At 39.8% G+C, this 26996-nt stretch overlaps 1 protein-coding gene and 1 pseudogene across 2 annotated transcripts; both read right to left on the bottom strand.

Moving 5' to 3' along the window:
• Positions 1–1094: 1094 nt before the first annotated feature.
• Positions 1095–17749, bottom strand: LOC119801079 (guanylate-binding protein 4-like). Of its 2 annotated transcripts, XM_038311537.1 has the most exons (12): positions 17666–17723; positions 17292–17418; positions 16056–16257; positions 12452–12579; positions 11667–11776; positions 11275–11471; positions 10132–10377; positions 9004–9284; positions 7275–7487; positions 3738–3840; positions 3233–3426; positions 1095–1827 (listed from the first exon to the last, which is right to left on the bottom strand). In XM_038311537.1, exons 3-12 carry the CDS (start codon positions 16225–16227, stop codon positions 1609–1611), a joined length of 1863 nt encoding a protein of 620 aa, XP_038167465.1. In that variant the 5' UTR covers positions 16228–16257; positions 17292–17418; positions 17666–17723; the 3' UTR covers positions 1095–1608. The 2 variants fall into 2 exon arrangements, with proteins under 2 accessions (XP_038167465.1, XP_038167466.1); XM_038311538.1 differs by having other exon boundaries at positions 16056–16251; positions 17292–17749.
• On the bottom strand, positions 16834–25536 carry LOC119801081 (annotated as a pseudogene).
• Positions 25537–26996: the final 1460 nt, after the last annotated feature.

The raw sequence follows: 26996 nt of genomic DNA, 5'->3' as shown, positions 1-26996 counted from the left end.
GGTGTATCTTTTCTCAATGGATGTCCCACCTCCCTGGAATCTCCAACATCCCCACTGAAACCTAGGTATAATCTTTTCAGTCTCATGTGGTGGCTTCTGGGGGATTTCCTTTCAAAGACTGATCCTGTCACACATTGACTGCCCTCAACAGTTCTCTAAAACTATGCAGCAAGACTGTATGACACCCTTAAACTTTCATGCCTGCAAAACCAGTGCCATATTGCTGCTGCTGCTGCTGCCAAGATCTGTTGCTAACTTGAGATGTAGCCAGGTTCCATTGGACCACAGTGGGAAAAACTTCTCTATGCTTTGGTATATGTAGCTACAAAAATAATTTCTAAGATAGTTTGTTGATATCGTTGTTTTGGTTTTGGTTGCTGTTCTTAAAGTAGGAAACCCTTTCTGAAATATACTCTTAAGACAGGATTCATCTCACAGATTAATTTCTATTTTGTATTTTTATAAGTTGGTGCCTTTGATGGGATTGGTTGTACTTTCTAGACTAACCTCTTATCCTAATGAAGAGACTGGGATGTCTCTTTCACAAGGGCAGATATATCCACTTTTCTTTCCTTGCCTGAATATTTAAAGTTGCTTACACAACTTTTCCTCCCTAAACTTCATGTTTTCTTTATTTTAAAAACCTCCTTCAGATCTTAATAAAAAGACTCAGCAGCAGTTATGGCAAAGTCTAATTGTTGTAGTATGTTCTCATTTTCTCCACCGAGTACTTTTAAATTCTCATCACAAACACTTGCGGTACACGGGGAGAACACAGCCGACTGTGGCAAGACTGGAGCAAGAATGACCTAGAGTTCCCAGTGGAGTCCTTGTTTCCCTCTGAAATCCAAAGGGCCTAGCCTCCACTGTACATGTTTCTCTCAGCTTCTGGTCTCCCAAACTAAATGTGCATTAAGTTCTGCTTACACCATTCCAGGGTTTTCCTATCCCAAGTTTCCAAGTTCATCCATATCACTAATCCAAACTAGTTCCAAAGGCTCAATGTCAGGATTCTTGGTCTCTCTGGGAAATAGTAGTCACTCTCCATTTCAAAGACCCCTTATGGATTAGGTACCTGTCACATAACAAAGGTGACACAAAAGATCCACAAATTTTAATCTGCACAGCTTTTATTACCAAACAGCCTAACGTTTTTTTCATACTTTGTCCTAAAAAAAAAATCTACCTGTTTACAAGAATTCTTCACAATGAATTATTTATATAACTGGGGTATAATTGGACCATTTTTCTTTTTTACTTACTCACATTCTTTCTAGAAATAATTTCACTATATTCTGACTGGTTTTCCACTTTACTATATAGATTATGTCAATGAAATTTGATGGGATATATAGATGCCATTCTCTTGTATTTTTGAGCCAATGATTTGTATTTTTAATCTTGATTGTAACTGCTAATGAACTGACACTGACTCTCAACTCCGATAAGGTGGTGTCTCTTTGATTATTTAGCAATAGTGGGAGTTCAGACCTCATATATAGCACTGCTTATTAAAGTAGCACATGCAGTTTTAAAACAAGGCATATAGTTGTGGTATCAAAATAATAGAATCATAGCTTTATAAATCCCTTCCCAGGAACTCCCAGGCTATTTCATAAATGAGCTGAGAACTTTCATCCCTGCACCCAATAATTTACCCGCTCCTGGTAAAACAATAAGGAACGCATTGCCAACTGTGTCGAGAATTTGTGCAAACAGTGAGGGTTTCTTTCTAGTTCTCTCAATCTCTTCTCTCAGATGACTTATTTCATCCATTAACATTTCAGACTTCTTTCTAAATCCTTCAACAAGAAGTTCTTCTTGGATCTGTAAAAAGAAAAATCCTCCATTACTCACATGCAGAATTTTGCATTTAACTTTAATTTGCATACACTATCTATTTCACTACCACCTAAGGGTCTTTGATATTTTAAGACATTTATATGTAAAAAGAGGAATATCCATGGTTTACACATAACTAGGGAGAATTTCTCAGGATCTTCCCATGGAGACTGAAGAGTTTTATCCCAATACACACACACACACACACACACACACACACACACACACACACAAAATTCCCTTTTGAAGAGATTGCAGAAGGCAGGTGAGCTGAAACTTACTCTCAATTCTAAGGAGCTGTCTCTCTGATTATTTCATGAATTATGGTTATGTTGATCTTGTATAGAACACTGGTTATTAACTCTAAGATAGGACTTATAGTTTATCTTATACCAGCTTGCATGATGAATCAAACAGGCATAAATAGTGCAATTTATGAGACTGTGTCATGTTCTATTTATTCTATCATTTTATGATATCTCATTTTTCAATTTAATTAATTCATCTCTCTTTTTTAATGCATTTGTGAGCACAAGTGTAAATGCATACAAACGTATATGTTTATCCATATCTATGGAGGCCAGAGGTTGATGTCATGTATGTTCTTCAAATGCTTCCTCCTTATTTTTTATTAAATGTATTTTTTTGCATTACATGTTTGACTATTTTGCTTACATGTGTATGTACCATGTATGTGCCTGCTGTCCATGGATATCAAAACAGCATATCAGATCCCCTGGAATTCTAATTCTGGACAATATAAGGTGCCATGTTATTGATGGAAACTAAACCTGGGTCCTCGGCAGGAACAATAAATGCTCTGAGCCAACTCTACAGCCCCATTTTAAAGATAAAGTTTCTCCTTAATTCCATAGCTAATTGATTCTACTGGGCTGGCTAACTAGAAAGCTCCAGGGGTCCTCCTATCTTTTTCCTGAAGGTCACTGGTAAATGTCACTTCTTCCAGACTTTTTCTACCTATACTTCCTGCCTTGATACTGGCCAATCAACAATGATTTAAAATATAATTGACAGAATATAGATATTGTCCCGCACCACAGCTGATATATCCACACTAGATGGATCCACCTCATTTTCTTTGAAGAATAAGCCTAGAATCCTAAAGACTATTGGAAAGGGTCAACTGCAGCAAAGAAGACCATCCTAGAAATTCAACAAACAGCCACTCAGAACCCTGGGGACATTATTTATACACTTGAAGTCTAACCCTACACAGATACTGGCATTTTATGTGCTCAGAGCTTCAGGAAGGCCCATGTGAACTTTGATGCAGCATTCACAGTTGAAGTTACAGTTTGAGACTGACAGTTCCCTGTTGGGAAGGCACAGCACCATCTGTCTGACACTGACAAACCCCATCTGCACCCACCTTCAGCTTGTGCTCCAGCATCTTCTCCTGCTCACTCAGAAGAGTCTCCCTTTCCTTCTCCATCTTCTCCTGAAGTTTAGCAATGTTTTCTCGGAAGCTTCTCTCTTGAGCTTCCATCACTTGCTTTTGCTCCTCCTCTTTCTGTCTCAGCAGCTCTCGTTCCTTCTCAGCCACCTCCTTCTTTGTCCGCTCAGCTGTTCCACAGATGGTCGAGAGAGGAAAGAAATCACAGTCAGAACGTAGCTATACTATCCAGGGCTCAGAGGGAAACCTGTGAGTACTCCCATTAGCCAGGCCAGCAGCAGTATGGCTCCTAACATGATGGAAAGGCACCAATTAACTGGACACAAAATACAACACCAACACCCTATGTGTTTGCACATCTAGGAGAGGTCGAACGCCCAGCAGGTGGAAGCTCCTTGTTCCAGAAGGATCTACCAGTGCACCAGTCAGAGGACTTTGCAATATGCACCCACCCCTCTAACAGCTGGGCACTCTACCCTACCTGCTATGGCCTTCTGTCCGTCTGTAAGGGCTTTGTCTGACTGCAGGATGGAGTTCTCTACAGTACCCTGTGACTGTAGGAAGCTCTTGAGAACCTCATTTGCCTGGGGACCCAAGAAGAGAAAATATAATTTAGGCAGTAAAGATTAAGTCTTCTGATGAGGTATTTATTGATAAATAAAACTACTAATTTGTTGAGTCCTGTCCCACAAGGTCCATTTAATTCCATGGCCATAATGAAAGTACATGATTTTTCAGATTCAAAAAACCCTCTGCCTCAGCCTCCTTGCTAGCTTCACTGCCTCTCTTCCCAGAAATGCTTGCTACCAGCTCCCCTAGGTTACAGTTCCAACCACAGTTACAAAGCAGTTCCATGCAGTTCCACAGACACACAGTTTCCATTGGTTACCATGTCTGAAATATTTTGTCTGCTACCTTCATGGGTAGTCCAGACTTTACAGCTAAGACAACATATACAGAAATGTCACTTTCTATCTTAGAAAGCTTAGCCTTGTATTTCTGGAAGATCCTTAGTTTTCTTTTTATGCAGGTTTATTATGGTATTATTAACAAATGAAAAAATCTAACTGTTTAAGACACACAAAGTTTTAATGCATTATATGTATTAAGGAGGCTGCTTGTTGGTTCCAGCCACCAAGAACTGAAATAACCACACAGAAACTATATTAATTAAGTCACTGCTTGGCCTATTATCTCTAACTTCCTATTGGCTAGCTTTTACATCTTAATTTAACTCATTTCCATTATATTATATTTTACTATGAGGCTCACGGCCTACCGGCAAGGTTTCAGCATGTCTGTCTCTGGCAGAGGCTCCATGGCTTCTCTCTAACTCTGCCTTCCTTCTTTCTCCCAGCATTCAGTTTAGTTTTCTCCACCAAGCTCTACTCTACCCTATCAGGCCAAGCCAGTTTCCTTATTAACCAATGGTATTCAGCATACAGAAGGGAATCCCACATCAATTATATATTAAGTAATTATTATAGTTGAAAAAAATTATATACCAATTGCCTTAAATAGTTACCTTTGTGTTGTAATAACACTTGAAATCAACATTTTTAGCTTTCAGATATATATCAGATTATTCTATGCATATGCACTATTTGTCTTTCTAAACAATAGGTCTTATAGCTATATGTTCATATCTCTTGATTGATATCACTATTCCCTCTATTTTCCGTCACAGTAATCACCATTTTACTCTATGTTAATGTGGCAGTTTAAACAAGAATGGGTCCTATAGGCTCATATATTTAAATGAATGGTCCCCAGTTGGTACTACTACTTGGGAAGGATTAGGAAGTGTGGCCTTGTTGAATAAAGTGTGTCATTGGGAGTGGGCTTTGAGATTACAAAAGTCCACACCAGTCCCAATCTCTTTCTCCGCCTGTTCCCTGTGCACAGAATGTGAAGTTCTCAGCTCCAGTGCCATGCCTGTCTGCTTCCCACCATGATGACTGTGTATTACTCCTCCAAACTGTCTTAAGTACACGTTGGGCTACCATAAGTCATGAACCATCTTTTTGGGGTAACTTTTGCCACAATCCTAGGTGCAGCAGGTTCGTATGTTCCAGGGTAGGGGCATGAGAATTAGAAATGTTAGGTAAGAGGAACAGAGAAGAAAGAAACAGAGAGATGCAGGACAGTAATAGAAAGGCAACGCAGCAAATACTGAATGATGAATTTTTGAGTACTGAGTTTGTCCGCATTTATTTTTCATACACTTTTATGCCCTGATACAAAAGGGGGAAGAAAGCAAAAGACGGCTTTAACATGACACAAAGGGAAACAAGTACTGTTACTTGTTTCAGTACTGTAGACACCGAGCCATTATTTCCTGTGGATAGTATGGGATGTTTGGGGAAATATACACACCATAGACCAAGTGTCCTGTAGGCAGCCACTCCCTAATCAAACCTCCTATTTCAAAAGAAGGAGAAGAAGTATGCTTGAATTCTATGACCTTAGGTTAGGGTGGAGCAGATCTACTTCTCTGGGCCATCTTAATGCCCAAAACCTTCAGACAAGGTGGAATAGGCTCAAATTTTTGGGTCTCCACACAAAACTATAAGCAAGTCCCAGTAAATAATTTCCTTTATAAGACTGGCATTGGTCATAGTGCCTCTTCAAAGCCATAGATCAGTAATAACACAGTTAATATTAGTTTATCCTTGTTTGTTGTTCTCTCTCTCTGCCTCTCTCTCTCTCTCTCTCTCTCTCTCTCTCTCTGTCTCAATTTCTCTCTCCATGATGCCACTGAAAGTGAGCCACAACATGCATTGTTTGTCTTCCTGTGCCTGGCTTATTAATATACTGTCTTCTAGATCCATTCATATTTCACAATTGGCAGCATTTTTAAGGCTGAATAGTGATTCATTATATGGATATGAATACATAGCATATAGATTATAGACAGATGATAGATAGATAGATAGATAGATGATAGATGATAGACATGCTAAGTAGACAAAATAATATAATGCACTTTTATTAGTAGGTAGTAAAAACAACATGGTCCTTGCATAAAACAGACATATAAATCAATATAAGACAACTGAGACAGACAAGACATAATGAAATTACATCTTTGAATTATATTTTCCACCTAAAAGAACTAAAAATGGATTAAACCTAAGACCTGGTAGTTTAAAATTCTTAAAACAGGGGATAGATGAAAAATATTTGAACAAAAGTTGGGGGGAAGCCATATAGCATTGGATTCATGATTGTGTTTTGGAGTTAGTACCAAAATCATAGACAAATAGATAAGTGAGACTATAGCCAACCATAAACTTCTTGTACAGTAAGAGAGGCACTTGATCAGATCAAAGGGGGCATATCAAATGAGAGAAAATGTTTGCAAGCCAAATACTGATAAGGAGTTAAAATATGAAGACAATGAAGAACTCACACAATACAATAGGGAAAACTAGCATGCTTAGAATAATATGCAATTGCCCTGAATTATAATTTTCAAAATAAGAAATTCAAGGCCAGTAAGCATTTGCACTCAGTTTTACTAATCCTTCATGATATAACAAACTAAAACCACAATGAGGTGTCATCTCACTCTTGTGGCCATGCTTAGTATAATATGCTCAGACGTTTTGACTGAGTTGCCAAAAAACTTTGTAGATTTCTTAGTGAAATGAAAACTAATTACAGTCATTATACATAACAAAATAAAGGTTCGTCAAAAAACAGAATTCTGAGATTCTGATAGCTGACCTGCCAAATCTATCAATGAGTGGTAGTGTGCACGTAGGCAATGTGTTACGGCACCGGAACATTACACTTGTCCAGTACGGGAGAGAGGGAAGCACAGCTACTTAGTTTATATATCCTGAAAAGTAAACTGGTAATCTAGCCAAGTCACCCTGAAATGATTCTTGTGCCAGAACTGAATGCTCAGGGTCTGCTAACCGTGAACTTGTCTTCACCTTGATTAGTTATACCAGTACCTAGTAGTTACCACTCTAGCTGAACTCTGTAAGCCATTCTTTCTGTCATTTCTTACCTTTACTCCCTTCCTGGGCACTCGCTCATAGTTCTGCTCAACCTTCTTCCTGGCCTCTGTGTAGAGACTGTGTCCGCCTGGAACAGAGAAAGCTCCACTTGAAACACTCTTCCTCAGGGACTCTGAAAGCTTGTCCAGCTCAGCCTGGCAGTAACTGACAGATGCTGCTTCATTCTGTTGCATGAAAGCTTCCTTCTTTTCTTCTATGACAGCCTGCAGGGTAAGAGGGGAAGGAAGAACAAAGCTGTTACAAGTAAGGTGTGGTGGTTTGAAAAAAATGGCCATAGGGAGTGGCACTAATAGGAGGTGTGACTTGTTGAAATAGACATGGCATTGTTAGAGGAAGTATATCACTGTGGAAGTGGGCTTTGAGGTCTCTGATGCTCAAGCCACACCCAATATCACAGTTCACTTCCTGTTTTCTGTAGAACAAGATGTAGAACCCTCTGCTATTTTTCCAGGACCATGTCTTCCTGTATGCTACCATGCTTCTCACCATGATAATAATGAACTAAACCTCTGAAACTGTAGGAAACCCTCAATTAAATGCTTTCCTTTATAAGAGTTGCTGTGATCATGGACTCTCTTCACAGCAATACAAACCCTAAGAGAGAAAGTACTACTCTGATTATTCTGAATGAACCAATTAGACAGCCCCAGAGTAGACTGGGAAAGGAGGAGGGTCAGGAATCCCAACCTAGTTAATTCTGTGTGTTAATTTCTAGAAAGTCTGTCAGCTTCCTTGGGTTCATACATAACAGCTGTTAAATATCGTCGGAAGACATAAGACTATTTCCTCTGAAAATGGAGGTTGGTGTAGCTGAAAAACCAATTCTTCAGAGCTGAGATAAGTGTACTCTTAGAGTTTTGAACCCTCATGAATTCTTTCAGAGATAACTTGAGTGTCGGTATGCTAGAACATGTGTGTTTTGTTTCTTTATGTGTTTGTTTATGCTCATAAGTGATAATCCTAATAAATTTCCTCAATATGAACTAAAAGATTTTTGTCCTTCAAGGTTCAATTTCAGATAAATGGAAGACAAGAAACTCTCAGGGAAGCTGCTTTTGGTCTGATAGGTCATAGTAATCCCCTGAGAGTTGTTTTTTGGTGCCAATGCTTCTATCACCCTGGGCTGGTGACTGTGGTGGATAGTAATCCTATGGTGACATTATATTACATAACACAAGGAGCTCTAGCCACCTGGGCTGGTGACTGTGGTGGACAGTAATCCTATGGTGACATTATATTACATAACACAAGGAGATCTAGCCACCCAAGCCCTTCAGAATGTAAGTTTTGGCTGTTTGTTGCTGGAAAAGAAATCAGAACAACTAGAAAAATAGGATGCAGTGATTCCTTGTGTTTTGCTAAGGGGAGAAAGTTTTGGCCCAGACCTATAGATCAGTGTTAAATCAATCAGACAGCACATTTTCTGTTTTTAGTGCATCAAGCAGAGACCCACATACTCTTGCTTCACCTCTCTTTTGAACTTTGAGATAATAAAATGCATGCTGTTTCAAGGTACTAAGTACATGATATCTTGTTTTATAGCAATAAAAATAATATAATGTTATTGCTTCAAGAAAGGAAAAAGTCTAACACAAAGAGTTAAGTTTTCCATAAAAATTTCAATTAAAAAGATTAAGACCTTGAGATTTAAAAAAGTGGAGTCTAAGGGTTGTATCAGAAGGGCAAGGACCAGGCAAGCTAAGTGCTAAGATGTGTTACCACCAGTCTCCTCTGGAACTCTTGCTCATCGTCCTTGAAGGAGTGCTCCATGTAAACAGCGATGGCTTCCTTTTCACAGGCTGTGTGCACATCCAGCAGCTCCTGGAGAGTGTCTGTAGGGAGCCTTAGTTGCTGGGCCATCTGCTCACTGTAATGGTCAGCTGCCTTCTGCACAGCTGCTGAGTTCTCACACTGAGCCAGGGTCATCACCGCATTCTCCAAGCAAGGCACAGTCCCACTATTGATGGCATCCAAGTAGGTCTTCACCAGAGTCCCCAGTCCTAAGAAAAATATCGTTAAGAATTGGAACATTCTCACTAACTGTTATTTATAAGTTTTAGGCCTAATGTTATCAAAAGCAACAAAATTCTATCCAATATGAATTTCTCTTCTCTTCTAACCTCTTCTGTATCTTCTGCTCTCTTTTCATGTCCTCTCAGAATCAATAGCTATTTAATAAAACTGACTTCTTTCCTTTGCAGTTTCCAAATTCAATACACTAAAACTAATCACTGATTCTAAGAGGTTTCAAGACTTTTTTGGAGGGAAATATATGCTACCATATAATTAAAAGAAAAATATCTTAGAGTAAGAAAGCAAATTTCATCTTTTGTGAGATCAAGTTCCAAATGAAAATTCAAGTCCCTTCAGAAAAAAAAAGTCAAAAGTTTGAAGACAGAATACAGTACATGAAACCAAGTATGAGCCCATTTGAGCAGAGACAAAACCTGCTAACACAGGCAGAATGTTTATGGTGCTTGGAATGTTTAAACATGTTTCTCTAATTGAATGGGGCCCTTGACCTGCTGTGTTCCAACCAGTGTCAGCCCAAAAGTAATCTGTACAGTCAAACTGAGTCACTCTTCCAGGGGGACTCCAAGTCATCTTGCAGATTTCTGTCCACTCATCTGGACATCTTTATGGTATCACCTGTGTGACACATCCTAGACTTCAATAAACACTCATATACAGAAAGTTCAAGTATGAAACTCGTATGTGTGATCTGAACATTTGCTTCCTCCATATTCCTTTATATAAGCAAATGAAAAGTTTCAAGACTCCAAAAGAATCATCACTTCATTACATATTCTAAGCCACAGGGACGCGCCTGCTACAAGAGAAACTCACGGTTTCCTGTGACAGTTATCCCCCCTCTCAGCGTCTTGGTCTTTGCATTGGTGAAGATGTAGGAACAGAAATTTTTTGATTCAACCTGGAAATTACATTCCAGTTCATTTTCTGGAACTTTTTCAATCTGAGAGAGTAAACTTTTGTCCCTTGTAGGCCGGTCAAAGACAAAGCACCTCCGTACTGGAAAGAAATATCTGATGCATTCTCTAGTCATGTTGGACTTTTGGACTTTGGGATTGTTTCCTGTAAGAGAGGGAGGGCACTCAGTGATGGGGCAGCTGGAAGATAAGATGATTAAAAACTTTTCAAGAATGTTTTCCAGCCTGTAGCTCCAGGCCATCTGAATGACTGTGCCAACAGCTTCAAAGTAGCGAGTGCTTTGGAGCCTTCACTACTTTGTCATTGCACTGGATTTGACATTATTTTGCAGAGAATCTTGATGACATAAATTAGCTATTTAACATCAATATTTGTCTAAATAATAGATAAATGAATAACAATATTGATTTTAGGTACTTATCTGTCCCACTAAACGTAATCCATGTAATGAATTTGTAATGTTAACATGCCACCATATTGCATAAGGTAAGAAGGTAAATTTCAGTGAATAATGAAGTATTTCACATTAGTGGAGACATACATCTTCTTCCCCCACCCCCATGCACTAAAAGATATACACAGAAATCCACTACAAGGTATAACTATTTGAGCTAGTAAAACATTCAAGTGAGAAAGATTTTTTAAAATATTGTCAGTAGATTTCCCTGTAATTTTAAGGGTTTTTTCCACTTGTTTATTTGATGAATAGTTTTCCTCAAAATAGGCTATGAAAAACAATTATATTAACAGATAAATAAGGCTCAGGAAGTAGTCACCTTGATTGTAATCCTTATCTATTTTTGTTTCTGTTTTCCATTGTAATACTAAAAGTATTTGATATGACATATCCTAAGATAAAGTAAGTTTAAATCTTAACTCTGAATATTTTCAAGTAATAATGATTGCCAAAATTATGGCTACGTGCCAATTGTCATGACCATTAACAAGGGCTTCAGTGCAGTCTAAAGTAGAGATGTCAAGTTCTGAGCAGCATTTAGTGAATTCTGCGTCCCTGATGAAACGTCCCTTATGCAGTGATACCTGGAATCAGCTTCAGGGCATTCTCCAGGTACTCGTCCGATGTGATGACACGTCCATCTAACTTCAGCTCCAGAGTGAAATCCCGAACAGTCCAGACAAAGTCCGGAAAGAAGCTCACAAACTCACTGGAGTCCTTTACTTCATCCTGTCTGGGACTGGCCTTTGCCCGGATTAGCTGTGTTAATTCAGTCACATAACTGGAATTGTAGCTAAGGATATGAAACAAAATACCTTCTAGATAGCATGTCGAGTCAATTATTAAAACTATTCCTCTTTGTCCTGTGTCCACTCAAACTCAACCAAGACTTTCTGACTTGGACAAGAGAACAAGAAGTAAGATGCCTTCATCCTAAACTTAAGGGAACATGTCACTTTGGCCCCTGGAAGGATACTGCAGCTGCTCCAGGGCCTGGTGGTTGATGGTGCTCATGCTGTTGTAGACAAAGGTGCTGCTTAGAAGCACAGCCAGGGCGAAGATCCAGGAGTCATTCTTAGAGTCACCCTAGAGGACACATGAGGACATGGGTAATTAAGAGTATAATATTCATTCAAGCATCCAAATGGTCCTTCATTCTTTCAGATATATTATTAGTGGATCTGAGAGAAATAACAAAACCTGAAGACAATTCTACGTCCAATCCTCATTGCTCACACTTACACTGACCCCTCTCAGTGTATAGCTTGTTTAGCTAAGTTACCTGACAGAGATAGGATATAAGTCAGTGGTAGGAAGCTGAACAGTCATGCACAAGGTCCTGGATTTGGTTCCCAGAACAGACTGATAAAATGACAAAACATTCAATGCATATAAAACATTTCCTAAGTGCCTGGAACACAGTAGGTAACGATAAGAAGGCAGTTACGCCTTGATAAGCTTTGTCACAATTATAGAAACAAATCCTATTCAGGTAAGTACAATTCTTCACTGTGCTTCTGATAAAATGCAGAGATACATTTGGTGGCTATCAGTTTCCATATAGTTGTCTTCTAGAAGATGAATTACTACAATAGCAAAAAATATGCCAACATATACATACAACCACAGTAACACTGTCTGCCAGAAAGAGAGTCAAAATTATTAATAACAAAACACAGCATAGAAAAGCACATAGAGAGGATGAGTTAATCTGAGAATTTAGAGCGAGAAATCATTACATCCAGTAAGATTCTTCCTTACCTTTTCTATATCACCAAGACCCTCTGTGTCCAGAAGGACCAGGGTATGGGCTGGCTTGGTGGGGTGAGGCACACACCACATCCAGATTCCCTTGGTTTCAGACTGCACGGTGGAACCCAAGGAAAAGCCTGAAAGGAAGAGGAACAAACAGAAAAGGTCAGAGCAGGAAGACCAAGGTAGTTGAGTGCTGAGAATATTTAGCAAGCAGCAAGGAAAAGACTTGTTTTTATTTCAGCAAAGACCATGAATTCGGTCCATAAATAATACTCTCCCAAGAAATACTTGTGGCTTCTACTTACCTCATTCTTCCAACTCCTCAAAATGGATTATGTTAAAGGATTAGTTTAGACTCTATTAATTTATATTTATATATGAGTCCAAAAAATCTTGTGTCCTCTTACTTCTGGTAGAGTCTAACCACTGAAACGCAGGAGTCAATGGCCACCTAGCAGGCATTGCCCTCCCTCACTTGTACTCTCATGAGGTACAGTGCACCCGAGACTTATTTCTCACATTGGTCACAGTTCCCTTCATGGAGTTCCATCCAATGTTTCTCATGCCACATGTTGACACTCATTTTTACCTGCTTCTTTGGAGTGAGGAGCAATTAATTCCTACCTGGTCATTCATATTGCGACTTGTCAAGTGCTTGCTCACACCTGTTAGCTCCCTTTGTCCTCCCTGCATCACTGTGAATAGTACCACCATTCCATATCCTTCAATTATCTCGTGAATGCATGGCATAGTTTAGATGTGGAATATCAACCAAAAGCCCATGTGTTCAAGGCTTGCTCCACAGAATGCTGAAATGACTACTTGTGTAAAAACGTTAAGAGATGAGGCCAAGTAGGAGGTCTTTGAGTTATTAGGGGTGGGCCTTTAAAGGAGAGTGTAGAACACTGTCTCTTAAGTATTGCTGTTGTTTTGTTATTGTTGTTTTCTTCACGCCAAGCTTGAAACCAATAGAGCAGCACGGCTCTGTCACATGCTTCCTGCTAAAGATCACTGCCTTCCCCCACCAAACCCAAAAGCATTGTGGCCAATTATCCAGAAAGTGAATCCTCCAGCAATGCCAGCCGAAGCAAACCTTTGTCTTTTTCATTGATTTTTCCCATACTTGGTTCATCATGGTGGACAACTGACCGGCATCGTAGGCTATCATGCCAGGCCCCTGATGGAAATAATAGCTTTTGGCTTTGGTTTGGTTTGGTTTGGTTTGGATGCCCCTTCCTCATTTAGTTTATTCATGTGTTGAGCTCTGTGGCTATTGCCTCATCAATGTGGAATAATCTAAGGGAAAGAGGGAGCCAAGGGACACCTGTTCTTTATTTTCAAAAGTTTAAACCCACAGTTTAAACTTCTCAAAACCAGTGGACAGCGAGCTGTGTCTGTTGCTTCCAGACATTGCCCATCTGCCATTCACAACACTTTCTTCCCCCAACCAAGAAGAGAAACAGATGGCATATAATTCCTAGTACGCCATGGTTCAACACAGCCACACTCTGTGATCTCTACAGGAGAAACGGTAAAGTCTGCCTTTCTGCAGACTTCTGGACCTGACTTCTGTTGAATCACATGGGGAGAGACTGTTGCCTGGGCAACTGTTGTAAACATGGTAAATGTGATAGGAGACCATTTTTTCAGTCATGTGGGTAAAGTATTTCAAAGTGTGTCACCCACAGAGACAAAGAGTGACATGAACCTGTTTCTGGACCTTGGTTGGGAGCTAATCTCCTTCTTTACTACTGTAACGTTGGAAAGTACAAATATAATTCAGAGCTTTAATGGCAAATTATCTGAGCTACCAACGTTATCTTGAGTAGAAAATGAGAGCAATGCTGTTGAAACTTCCCAGTCTAAAACCCGTGACTTGGGGCTCTCTAATACAAATCACTCAAAAGTTTACAAAGTTATTCAATCCAGGAAAAGAAAAATACCTCCCCCAATTGATGGTCAAGAGTTCCTCTAACAGAAAGATAAAGACAAATGGGTTGTGGGGGAGGCAGAAGGACAGAAAGCAGAAAGGGTTGAAAGGGTAGGAAAGTTGAAGGACAGGAGGAGAAGGGGAAGCAAGTAACCAGAGGGAGGATAGGAGAAAAGAAAGAAGGAAGGAAGGAAAGGGGATGAGAGAGGAGGAACCCTGGAGAGATGCATCCAGATGGAAAAGTTTTGCAGTCAAGTTTAATCAGGAAAGGTACTGAATCACTGATGCATAAACTAAGTAACATATTAGGAAGAATGCTTCCTGTAGGCTTTTTAAAAATGAGAACATCAGACAGAATCATGAGAAGAAAGAAGAGACAACTTAGTAGGGAAAACAGCATCCTTTACAAACTAGGAAATAAAGGTCAAGATGCTCAACATAATTTTAGTAGGTTAAGTAGCATACAACTGTGCAGTACATAGGTCAGAAAAATTAAAGATGTATCTTATGTTCCCAACATTAGGGGACATTATTCCTAATGCTAGGAATAGCACCAGTGTTCATCAACAACAAATGGATAAATGGTACGATATCCTCAGACAACCACATGCTATAAAGTGGTAGAAATAAACTGTGGCTATGTATGACAACTACAGGACACTCAGTGTCTTCCTCTGACCTGTGGATATGCACATGCTACACATACCTGTAAACACACAAGCTCATATACTCCCCAACACACAAAGAAAGAATGAATGAACATATTCTCTATAAATGAAAGTATCAAGGAGCTTCAGAGAACATAATTTGGTTAGTAGAGTTTTATTTCCAATATCTAATATTTGATCTGGGTATTGATCTGGATGCTCACTTCATATTCATTAACTCCATTGTCAATAATTCATAAAAAGTTTTGCTACAATAATGAAGCCAGTCTCAGAAAGACAATCGTGTTTCCTCTGATTTCAGCAGATACCTCAAGTCATATGTGTAAAGAGGACAGGAAAGTGGGAGGGAAACTGTATTAGGAATGAAGGAGACTGGTGGGCAGGAGAGAGAGGAAGGAAAAAAGGAAAGATCACTGGGAGAGATCTGTTGAAACATACATCCATGCATGAAATGTCTGTATGTAGCACATTACAGCAAAATAACAAAACAAAATTTGAAAAAGTTTGTCTTGAAATAAAAAAGAAAAGAAAGAAAAGAGGAAAAACAGAAAAGCCAAACCCCAAAGATTGGATATAGCCCAGTTAGGATTTTGGATATATAAGGACCCTACTACACATCCTTCTTCATTCCATCTCATTTGTTCGCTTGTTTGTTTGTTTTTATAGAACAGGTGAAACAATATTCACACTTGAAAGTTTTTATAGCTTGAGCAAAGACATAGGAGGAAGAATGGGGGCTCTTGACAGAGTTCAGCTGTTGATCAGGTCAGAGTAGAGGGGGTCAAGAGGAATTTTGAGGTGGATCTTTTGATAAAGTTGGGGAACAATCACTATACAGAAGAATGTGATCTTTTCCCATAGTTTATAAATTATAAATTTAATGATAAGAATGGGGAAATTTCATCCATGAGAGGGACTGGACTCTTTTTTTGAGATGAGCTTAGAAAAGTGTGCTCTACCACCCTACCGCTGGTCCAAGGAAATGGTCTCCATGAATCAGAAGGACACTCACCATGGTTCTGCCCTGCAAGACGGTTCATGAGGTAGGACTTCCCTGTACGGTATAAGCCAACAATGGCCACCACCACCAGAGGCTGAGATATCTTCTCAAGAATCCTTATAGCCTCCGGGTTTACCGTCAGCTGTTCTTTCCAGTTTTGTACCAGACAAATGGGTGCCTCCATGGTCCACTGAGATGCCCCGGCACCCTGTAACTGAGAGCAATCACTCCTTGAGATTCATGGTCTAAAGGTCATCGTCATTATTCACGGCAGATGCATCAACTTTTGTTTGTGCACCACATCTATCAACTTCTGTGTGTTTCGATAGGGGAAAAATGAGCTTAGCATTTCAAAGCCTGTGACAGTACTTAAAATACAGCATCTTATGATTCTTACTTGAACTAGGCAAAGGATTGCTGTGTTTTTTAAAGAATAAAATGAGGAAAACAAAACACTGATGTGTGAGCCCCGAATGCATTCAGGTTTTGTAGAAAGTGGAGCCAAATGCACATAATAAACTTGCAAAGTGGGTAGGAAGATTTCCTGGCATTCTAAAAGAATTTGAAGTCTCAGTGTATGAAAATTACTGAGTACTAGCCATGTGTTGGACACTGTCTTGGGTGGCTAATACCAAGGAGTAAACAAAATGCAAAATGCGAGCAAATTCCTGCCTTGGTGACTCTCTACTCAAATGTAGAGTATAATCGCAGATAATGCTCGCTCTCTCTCTCTCTCTCTCTCTCTCTCTCTCTCTCTCTCTCACACACACACACACACACACACACACACACACACACACACACACACACCTTAGAAGAAAATGAGTAGAGAATGAGGCAAGGACTTTGGAAGCTGGCTTCAGATGTATGTAAACTGGGACCACCAAATTAAAATGAAGCCTCTTGGTGACATCTTTGATAGACGTCTACCTTCAGGAAAGCATTAAGGGCACAAGGAAGGAACTTGGAAGAAGCTACCCCACCAAAGAGCTACTGCAGGACTGTCGGGTTTGACTCCTGGATCCCAGACAGTGCAGTGTTTCCTTTCCAAGTTCCCTCCAACAAGAATATATTCTCAGCCTCCCAAACCAAGAGTTCTGAGAAAAGCAGAGCATGCACCTTTGGGACGCCAGGAGGCGCTCTGCACCGGGCGACACACCGCGGAGTTGCTTGGGTAGTCTACCCTGGAGTAGAGTGCGCCCTTGGAATTTCTCCCAGGGGTTGAGTGAAAGGCTCATGAAGACTCACCAGCTCTGGCGCGACAGCAGGAACCAGTCCTCAACTGACTAGGCTCCTTAGCTGGGTTTCCTCTGCTTCAGGCTCCTTGGCACAGCCACTCTTAGAAGCTGCAAAATAACAGCCACCCAAACGGAAGCTGAAACAAAGAGAAGTGAAATCGAAACCATGCTCCTTTCCTGGTGAATCAGTAGCTGAGGGACTGAAGAGTTTGCAGCCTGAGCTGAGCTCGTTTGCAGCCTGAGCTGAGCTGAGCAGAGCTAGAAGAATTTCCCAGATTCCTCTGGACTTTCTGAAGTTACCACGGTCTCACAGGCTGAGCATTGCTCTGTCCACTCCACAGCGCTTAAATCAGATAAAATTAACTCAGAAGTCATGGTTCACACCTGCAAGCCTGGCAGGCAGGAGGCTGTGTCTGGAGCCTGGGCAGGAGAGTGAGTTCCAGACCCTGTCTCAAAGAAATAAAGCAAAACCAAAATCAGATAAAATTATGTATGTGCCACATTGCTGACGCACGTAACCCTTGGCACGACTCGGGTTACACCCTGAGTGCTTAAGAACTAAATAATCTTCATATGAACCTAGTAGAAACCCCATGCATTGTCTCACAAATGTGTGTGTGGACCAGCTAGCACACAAGAAAGACTCAGTGATTCAGTGGGTGGGGCTCCCAGATACTTTGGTGGAGAGAAAAACAGTTTAAGTTAGTGCTATACTTGAAAAATGGCAGTGAGGTAGGGTGGGGTGGGGTGGGGTGTGAGGTGGGAGTGGGAATGAGTTCCCTTTTATTTATTTGTTAAAATATTTATTTATTTATTATGTATACAATATTCTGTCTATGTAGATGCCTACAGGCCAGAAGAGGGTACTAGACCTCATTACAGATGGCTGTGAGCCACCATGTGGTTGCTGGGAATTGAACTCAGGACTTTTGGAAGAGCAGGCAATGCTCTTAACTGCTGAGCATCTCTCCAGCCCTGAGTTCCCTTTTATTTATTTGCTCTATCTGTCAAGGGAAGATTGGTTTCTTTTTTTTATTATCATGATAGGTATTTTGTTGTTTGGGGGCTGTTTGTTTGGTTTGGTTTTTGTTTTCTGTTCTTATAAGAAACAGGGTCTTATAAAACCTAAGCTGTCTTCCAACCTGGCAGAGATTCAATGAATGACTTTGAACTCCTGATTCTCTGGCCTCCACTTTCCAAGTGTTGAGATTTCAGGCATAAGCCATCCAGGTGGTTGCATGAGGTGCTCAGAATTAAAGCCAAGTTTCTATGCCTGGTAGGCAAGGACACCAACAACAGAGCTACCTCCTTGACCCCTTCGAACTATTTCTTTTTAATTTGTGACTTGATGAGAGAATTTCATTTGTCGTTGGGAACTTCCTACTCCAAACCCTCTTTAGTCCGATTTAGAAAGGGAAGAAGTTATACAGGAAGACTGCTGGTTTTCCCCAGGGAACTCGTTCCATCACCACTGCCCAACAGAAGAAAGCACAATGCCACAGCATGCACATATGTCTGTGGTGCCGCCCAAAGAGCACTACCAATCAGCCATTGCCAGTCAGTGTTCTGGGTCCCTTGGCCTCTTGGATCTAGACAACTGCATCCACAGTATGGCCTCCTCCTTCCCCTCCACACATCGCAGAACACTGGGGAAATGATTCCTCTCAGATGGAGCAGGAGAGAGCTGCACCAACATAAAACAGTCCAAACCCAGGCTGTGTATCCTTGCCAATGCAAATGGTTGGATTTCCCCCCATCCAAAGCAGCCCTTCCTTCCCCTTTTCCTGCATTTACCAGTGGGCAAGGGAAATAGAAACTGAAGCTATGTCCTAACATGAACCTGCTTCATTTAGGGAGTCAAAGATGAATGTTCAAGCTCAAGTCCTTGGTATTTTAACCTTCTTCTTATTAAAAAAAAAAGTCTTCAATTTCTTTAAAATGATTGCTGTCAGCTCCACGTTCAGTTCTTTAACCAAGGCTTCCATCGTAGAAAATGGTGAGACTGTGAAGACAGCCTATATTCCCAGTGCAGTTTGCTTGGGAAGAACACATGACTCAGTCAAGTCTGTCCATAGAGTTGACGCTGGGTTGTTCCTTCTCTGCCCCAATTGACAAGAAAAGTTCCCTGTGTGCTTCTCCCCAACTCACACTGAAGGATTCCCACCAACAACGCACACTGAAGGATTCCCACCAACAATGCACATTGACGGATTCCCACCAACAGCTCACACTGAAGGATTCCCACAAACAGCTCACACGGAAGGGTTTCTAATGAACATTTCTTATTGCGGCTTTCACCATTGAGATACTGGCACATGAAATACATAGAAACAATATATTTGAACGGCTTATTTCTTAGGTGTTATTACTTCTGCACACTTTAGCTGAAAAAGATGCACCTACTTGTCAAATTTTACTTTTCTTTTGTGTTCTATGTAATATGTATGATTCAAAGAGAGAGAGAGAGAGAGAGAAAGGATGCACATGAGTAAAGAAAGCAAATGCTCCCTTTAAAACAGGGCTGTCTGTCCATCAGGAGACCGTCCCACACAGCAGTTCACGCACTTCGATCACTCTTTCTCCCCTACTGCACACATACTTATGTTTCTTTGCACAGGGGTGGATGCAATCATGTCCTGTTGTCATCCCTAGATTCCCAGGGAACAGACTGTGCACACTGAAAATGCAACAGTTAAAATCGGTGTGCATTCTGTGAACAGAGGGAAAGATAGCGCTGAGTGGGTGGGAACTAAAGAGTGAAATAATTCTAAGGAAAGCCTACGCACTATCAAAGTACAATTGTAAATATACTCTAGTTATTAAACACTCAGGGGATGGTGACTTTGCCCCTTAGCCATCCTCATTTGAGTACCAATTGATACATGTCACACTATTGCTGATAACCATGGGAGCAGCCCGCTTAGACTCAGTCCTGTGTTTATGTCATTGTCCATTGTCCTGGTAAGAGATTTATGGTAAACAGTTGAACAGAATGTCTCTAAGTTCCAAGACCTACTGGAAAAAGTTAAATAGAAATGGTTTGGCCTCCCCTGATTTTCTGTAATATCTGATTTATGAATATGTTATTAATCTTCAAGCCAAAAAAAAAAAAAACTGTACCTGTATCTCTAAAACTTGTCAAAGGTAATTCACTACAGGCTAAGAAGTTTTTTGAATTTTTGACTTCAGCAACAGACCAATTAAAATTTGCTGGTTTACTTTTTGCATATTTACTTTTGTGGGGGTTGTTTGTTTTTTGAGACAGGGTTTCTCTACATAGCACCGGCTATCCTGAAACTCAGTCGACCACACTGGGCTTGAACTCAGAAATCCATCTGCCTCTCCCTCCCAAGAACTGGAATTAAAGGCATGGGCCACCACCACCTGACTTCATTTAAAATTTTTATATATGTTATTATAACTCCACTGTCTTCAGAACCACAGCTTATTTTGATTCTAAAATGAAAGAGGGGGGAAGGAGAGAGGGAAAAGGGGAATGAGGGAGGGAGGGAGGGAGGGAGGAAGGGAGGGAGGAAGGAAGATGAGACTTCAAAGATAGCTTAGCTGGTAAAGTTCTTGTTATGCTAGCATCAAAACTTGAACTCAACTTTGAACACTTACAAAGACATCTGGACAGCATGGCATGTGCTAGGAATCCCACTGCTGGAGATACGGATACAGATGATGGCTCCCTGGAGCTTCCTGACCAGACAACCTAACCTAATCAGTAAGGTCCCAATGAGAGTCCTTGTTTCAAAAACAAGAGATGTTCTTGAGAAATGACACCCAAGACTGACCTCTCTATTTTTGTAATTTTAAAAATTATTTTTGTTTTTATGCTTATGTGTGCATTTGAGTATGTGTCGGCACATGTCCAGTTGTGAATTCCCATGTTCCACAGAATGCATGTGGAAATCAGAGGACAACATGCAGAAGCAAATTCTCTCCTCCCACCATGTGGACCATGGATGAACATTGATATCATGTCATGTGACTTAGGGGCAGGCATCTTAATCCGCTGAGCTGTCTCTATGGCTCTAATTACTCTTTTTCTTTTTTTTCTTTACTATGGATTTACCTTCAGTGAATATGAATTGTTTTTATAACTATAGAAACACATATTCCTAACAGTTGTGTGGTTAAACGTAATTAATCCATTGCAGGAGACAATCTCTGGGTATATATTTAGTATTGCTTTTTAACTTGTTCACCTGGTAGAGAGATATTTAATAAATAGAAATTATGTACAAAACTGTTGTATTGGGGTTCAGTTGGGCACAAGTGAACTAGATCAGCAGTTTATATAGAAGAGGCTACTCAGAATAAGGGATTGTGCTAACCATGCAGACATAAGCAAGAAAGAGTTACTGAACAAATTTATGAGAGAGTTACTTATATGAGAGAATTACTGAACAAAATTAAAAGGGGGTGTGCTTCTTCTTACAAATAAATCAGAAAACTGTGATGTCAATAGCAGGTTGATTCTCAGGATTTTTAATCCTTATTCATATAGTAATTTGCTTCAAATATGCTATAAGCACTGTGTAGTGCATTCCAATATGGCAGATATGGGTTCCTTTAGTGAGCTTGTCCTTTACCCTAATTTGAGAGATCTGCTGTATTAATTGGTAACTTAGCAGAGCAAGCCCCAATTTCTGAATCAATAAAAAGGGTGTCACCTCATAAAAGTGATTAAGATGATGGTCAGTGGGGATTGGGGTAAGAGGTGGGTTAGGAGAAGAAATGGCTTCATATTCTTAAATGAACAGGGCACAAGGAATAACAGGCATCATCACTCAGGACAGCTGTGCCCTGTTTCAGGGCCAGAACCTGCTGCCTTCTTTCTCCCCACTGCAGAAGGGACCTGAACCAAATAGCACTTTTCGACTAGAGTTCATTTCTATAGAACTTCATTGTCCTATTCCCCATGCTTCACATGGAGGGTCCTCCTGAGACTTCAGAGAGCTTCCTTACGTTCTTGCTGTGGTGGAATCACATGTAGGTGACTCAATGTGACATGGGATTTTTCTCTAACCAAAAACTTGGCATCAAATTATTGACCCCTGATATCTACCGTGGGGAGCAGAAAGGTTACCCAAGGACCCCTGACATCTGCTTCCTCAGCACAAGTGGATATGAAGAAACAAGGTTGGAGTGCTAGGAAGTCACAATGGTGTATTTCAGGGACAGGATGAAAGAAAATTTACAGCGGTTCAAAGAGACTCGGAGAACCTGCTCGATTAGTCTGGGGTAAGAAACAGTAAGCAACAACAAAAAAAGAAACCCTGTCTTAAACAAGGTGGAAGATGATGCCAGACATCAGAAGTGTCCTGCATGCCCACAGTCACACACACACACACACACACACACACACACACACACACACCATATAAAAAATCTTTCCAGAATTGTATTTTTATTTCACATGAATAGAACCTATGAAAAACATGACTTTTTTTCCATATTATAACAGAAGAATTTAATGGGATGTGTCTTATTCCAAGTAAAACTTGACTATGGTATAACGAAAGTAAATTTATGTACTTCAAAGTAAAGCAAAATAGCAAATTATTGTTTGAAATTGTTTTAAATATAGACATAAGCATATTGCCTCATTACCCACATCCTATATCTAGTCCATACCAAATCATTTCCATATCAGCTAGCACTCATTAATAAAGATGTTTCTTAGTGTGATCTGGTTAGTTGGAAAATAGCAGGAAAAGCAACAGTCAGAAATAACCATAATTTTTAAAACATATTCAACTGTGTGGTAGCCAAACTACATATATATATATATATATATATATACATATACATATATGTATATATATATATAGTTCTGCACTATATACGTAGTTCAATCATTATCACTCCATAAATTAATTTAAATAGTTTTCACCAATATTCTGGACATGCTGATGGTTTAAAATCAAATGGTTGCTATTTTAATGTTTGCACAGGAGACCGTTTCTCAAAATACTCCTTTACCTAAAGTGAAAGTGTCAAATTAGTTTGTTACCAGCTTTTGGATTCAAGCATAATGCATGGACAGAAAATGTACATTTAAACTCTACGATAAGATACAGCTGATCTAGAAATTGAACTTCAAGTCTGGTCTTAAGTATTTATTTCTGAACATGCCAAGACATTCTTTACCCTTTCAGTTTTTCACCAAATGTAAAACCACGCAATTATTACCAGGACTAAAAATTCTGGTAACTCTACACTCTAAAGTTGGAATAAGATGCAGTTATTTGAAACACATGAACTTAAGTAATGTGTGGTTTCTTTTTCACATTACCTAGATTTGAAATACCTTTTGCCTGTGTTTCAGAATATGAAATTATAGTATAAATTGACAGATTTTTACAATGGCAGATAGGCAATATTAGTCTTCTAAGGAAAATCAAGAAAGAAAAAAACCTATTTTTTTTTCTTTCTTGGGAGTAGAAAAATTAAATAGAGGAAAAACAACAGCCTGATCCCCTAAAAAAAGGCCATAACTGAGGAAAGCAGTATTACTTTTTAGACACTTAAAATCATTATCCCTAGCATCATGAATAATGTAATACCACCTAATTCTTATGCATAACAGTCACATATGTGTGTATATAAACATATATATATACATATATATACATATATATACATGTATATGTATATATATATATACACACACACACATAAAAAATACAAACACTGCGTGGCAACTGAACACCTGCAGAGCAAAACCCGAGTCTGACTCACAAGTCACTTACATTGTAACAACTTGTTTAGGCCTGCGTGCAGACTAGCAGTTTTTAAATGATGTAATAAAACTCTGGTTGTGGCACTTTATTTTGGTAGCTGCTCCACTTCATCTACTTTAATACTACTATGTTCTGGATTGTATATTGCAAACACACGTATAGAAACTTGAAAGGATCTTCCATTTTCCATGAGGGAGGCATCATTTAGTCTGTATCATTGGTAAATATTTGTAAAACATTTTGACACTAATGTAAACATTAGAAGTTTTATGATCAGGAATGGAAGGTGTATGCTCTACTAGAGTGATGCTGGCAGATGTCTACACAAGGCATCAATCATTCAGAGGTAGGACTTTGTCGGTGAAGGACTGCTGTCATGAACTGTGCATCAAGCCTTCATAGTTTTTCAAAGTTGTTTGCCTTAGAATTACCAATGCTTTTAGTTTGTCAGCAGTAAGAGAATCGAGCACCAGGGGAACTAAAGGGTCACATCTCCATGGCACTGGCGAATACAAATATATTTTTCCGAGCTATGGATAGGACCCTGCGGAAACAAATCCCAAAGTGGAAGCCAGCGTCTGAGATCAGTGACACCAACCAGTTTCTGCCATGTGAAAAAAAAAAAAGGAGTGGATAAAGATAATGTGCCTCCCTGGGAAATGTCCCTAAATAATTCTGTTAGAAGGAATGCCACGATTCAACTCTCGATCTATCAAAGCTTTTACATTTTCTGCTGCCTGTTTAGTTCCAGATTCATCCTCCTGGGAATCTGGTAATAGTTGGGTAAGACCAAACCAAGAAGGTATAGCCATATTCAAATTCAATGTAATAGGCATAACAGGCACATGGACAGATGCATTTCATGTGAGAATTTCTGATACCTGCAAAGGCTTCTGCCCATCTGTGCCTAGTTTGTCCTTGCAATCTAGAAGGAAAATTACCAGGGTGGTGACCTTCTGAGCAGTGGGCAGTGGGGCAACCATGTTGTTGCCATACATCCACTGACTGGCACACAATGTACACTAAATTTTTTTAAATAGATTGCTTTTTTTACCTTAATTGAAAATAGTTTAATTGAATATACATTTTATATTTAAATTTATAATTTGTATATTTATAGTTTAATTGATATATAAACCAGGATTCATATCAATGCAAATCTTTATAGCATATCCCCCTTTAAATGTAAACAAACAATTATAAACAATATTTGGGAATATGGTCGTAGTTCTGTCCATACTGCTTCCTGCTGTTTGGGGGCGCTGTTAATCAGATCTTTCAAGGTGTATCCTGTGTGCTAGGTTCATCTCAGTCAGCAGTTGGGCGAAGTAATTTTTTGAGGGATGTTCAAGGCAATCTTTCAGGGGGTCTTATTCCATGAAACCACACCAGTCTGGAAGCAATCCACAGGTTCTCATCCTCTGTGGAAACAAGAGAAAAACCTCTTTTCCAAAGCAACACATCCTTAGACCTAAATTTGGAAGTCATGATACCTTTATAATATATATGCTGGTTTAGCTTAGCATCCCATACAATAAAATGTCTCTGTGTACTTAGCTCCTTCACAGTCAAAAACTTCAAAGAAAACATAATGATATACATAATCCAGACTCTCTGTGTATATTTCATCTTTACATGGCTTATTTTTCTTTACTCCTTTTAACCTATGACTGTCTACTTTGTCTCTTTAGAGTCTTTTTTTAAAAAAAGTTTTACTTTTTTCCCAACTCTCTATACTCTTTTTCTTCTCTCTTCCAAGCCTACATATATTTTTCCAAAACTGTGACCCATTTAGAGTTCTTTTATGTATGAATCTGTCATTATTGCATTATCTGTAATTCTTTACTGTCTTGAAGAGCTTTTAAAATGATAAGCAGCTTGGTCACAGCTGCTCTGGATGCAGGCTCCACCTCCCTCCCATTTTAAAATGGTGGAGGCTCTGGGGCTCAGGACTTTAACCCTGAGAATGAGCGTGCAGCACGCAAACCCTTTTTATCTGACCAATAGCTAAAACTGCTATGCAGAGCACTAAGCAACCTAGAAATAGCTCTGTGTATGGAAGCAGGAGTCTGCCATGCTCTCCTGCTTGTGCACACCTAGTAGACCTGATCTTGCTGCCTGCCCAGGCAAGGAGTGCTATGTTGTGGGCAAGGTCTCAGCTACTTTCCTCCCAACCCCAAGTGGGCACACAAATACCCAAGCCCACAAATGCCATTCAAATGCTCCATAGCCAGAGTTTGCCCTGGCACCATGGTCCAGGAAGCCATGTTTTAAAACCGCACAGCTTTTTTTCTACTATGGCTGAATCAGGAAAATCTCTATTAAAGGAGCCATGCCTCTGCCCACCTCTAGCTAACAGAGCTCACTCAAGAAAATGCCTCTACCAAACTACACTTAACTCTGTTCTTTTGTCCGTTTTAAGCTTTTTAGGTTTTACATGGATTTAGCCCCACCACTTTGGAACACCAATTGTTGCAAGGAACCACTTATTTGTTCCCAGCTGCCCGGCTAGCTTAGCCCCAAAATAATCACACAGAAACTGTGTTCATTAAATCACTACTTGGCCCATTAGCTCTAGCTTCTTACTGGCTAACTCTTACATTTTAATTTAACCCATTTCTATTAATCTGTGTGTCGCCATGTGGCTGTGGCTTACCAGCTAAAGTTTCAGCATGTAGTAGTCTGGCAGCTCCATGGCATCTCTCTATCCTCCTTCCTTCTCCCAGCATTCAGTTCAGTTTTCCCTGCCTACCTAAGTTCTCCCTTGCTATAAGTCCAAAGCAGTTTCTTTATTCATTAATGGTAATCACAGCACACAGAGGGGACTCCCACATCACATGGGTCTTTATACTTGTTTCTATATGCTGCAGGAGGAAGCTTTTCTAGTGATGGCTGAGCAAGGCCCTGATTTATAAGTATAGCAGAATGATATTAGGTGTCATTTTATTGCTTCTTTTGGGGTG

The sequence above is a fragment of the Arvicola amphibius genome, chromosome 14 (assembly GCF_903992535.2).
Source record: "Arvicola amphibius chromosome 14, mArvAmp1.2, whole genome shotgun sequence".
In the NCBI taxonomy this organism is placed as follows: domain Eukaryota; kingdom Metazoa; phylum Chordata; class Mammalia; order Rodentia; family Cricetidae; genus Arvicola; species Arvicola amphibius.
Note: the sequence above shows the minus strand (reverse complement) of the source record. Positions and strands in the feature narration are given on the sequence as shown.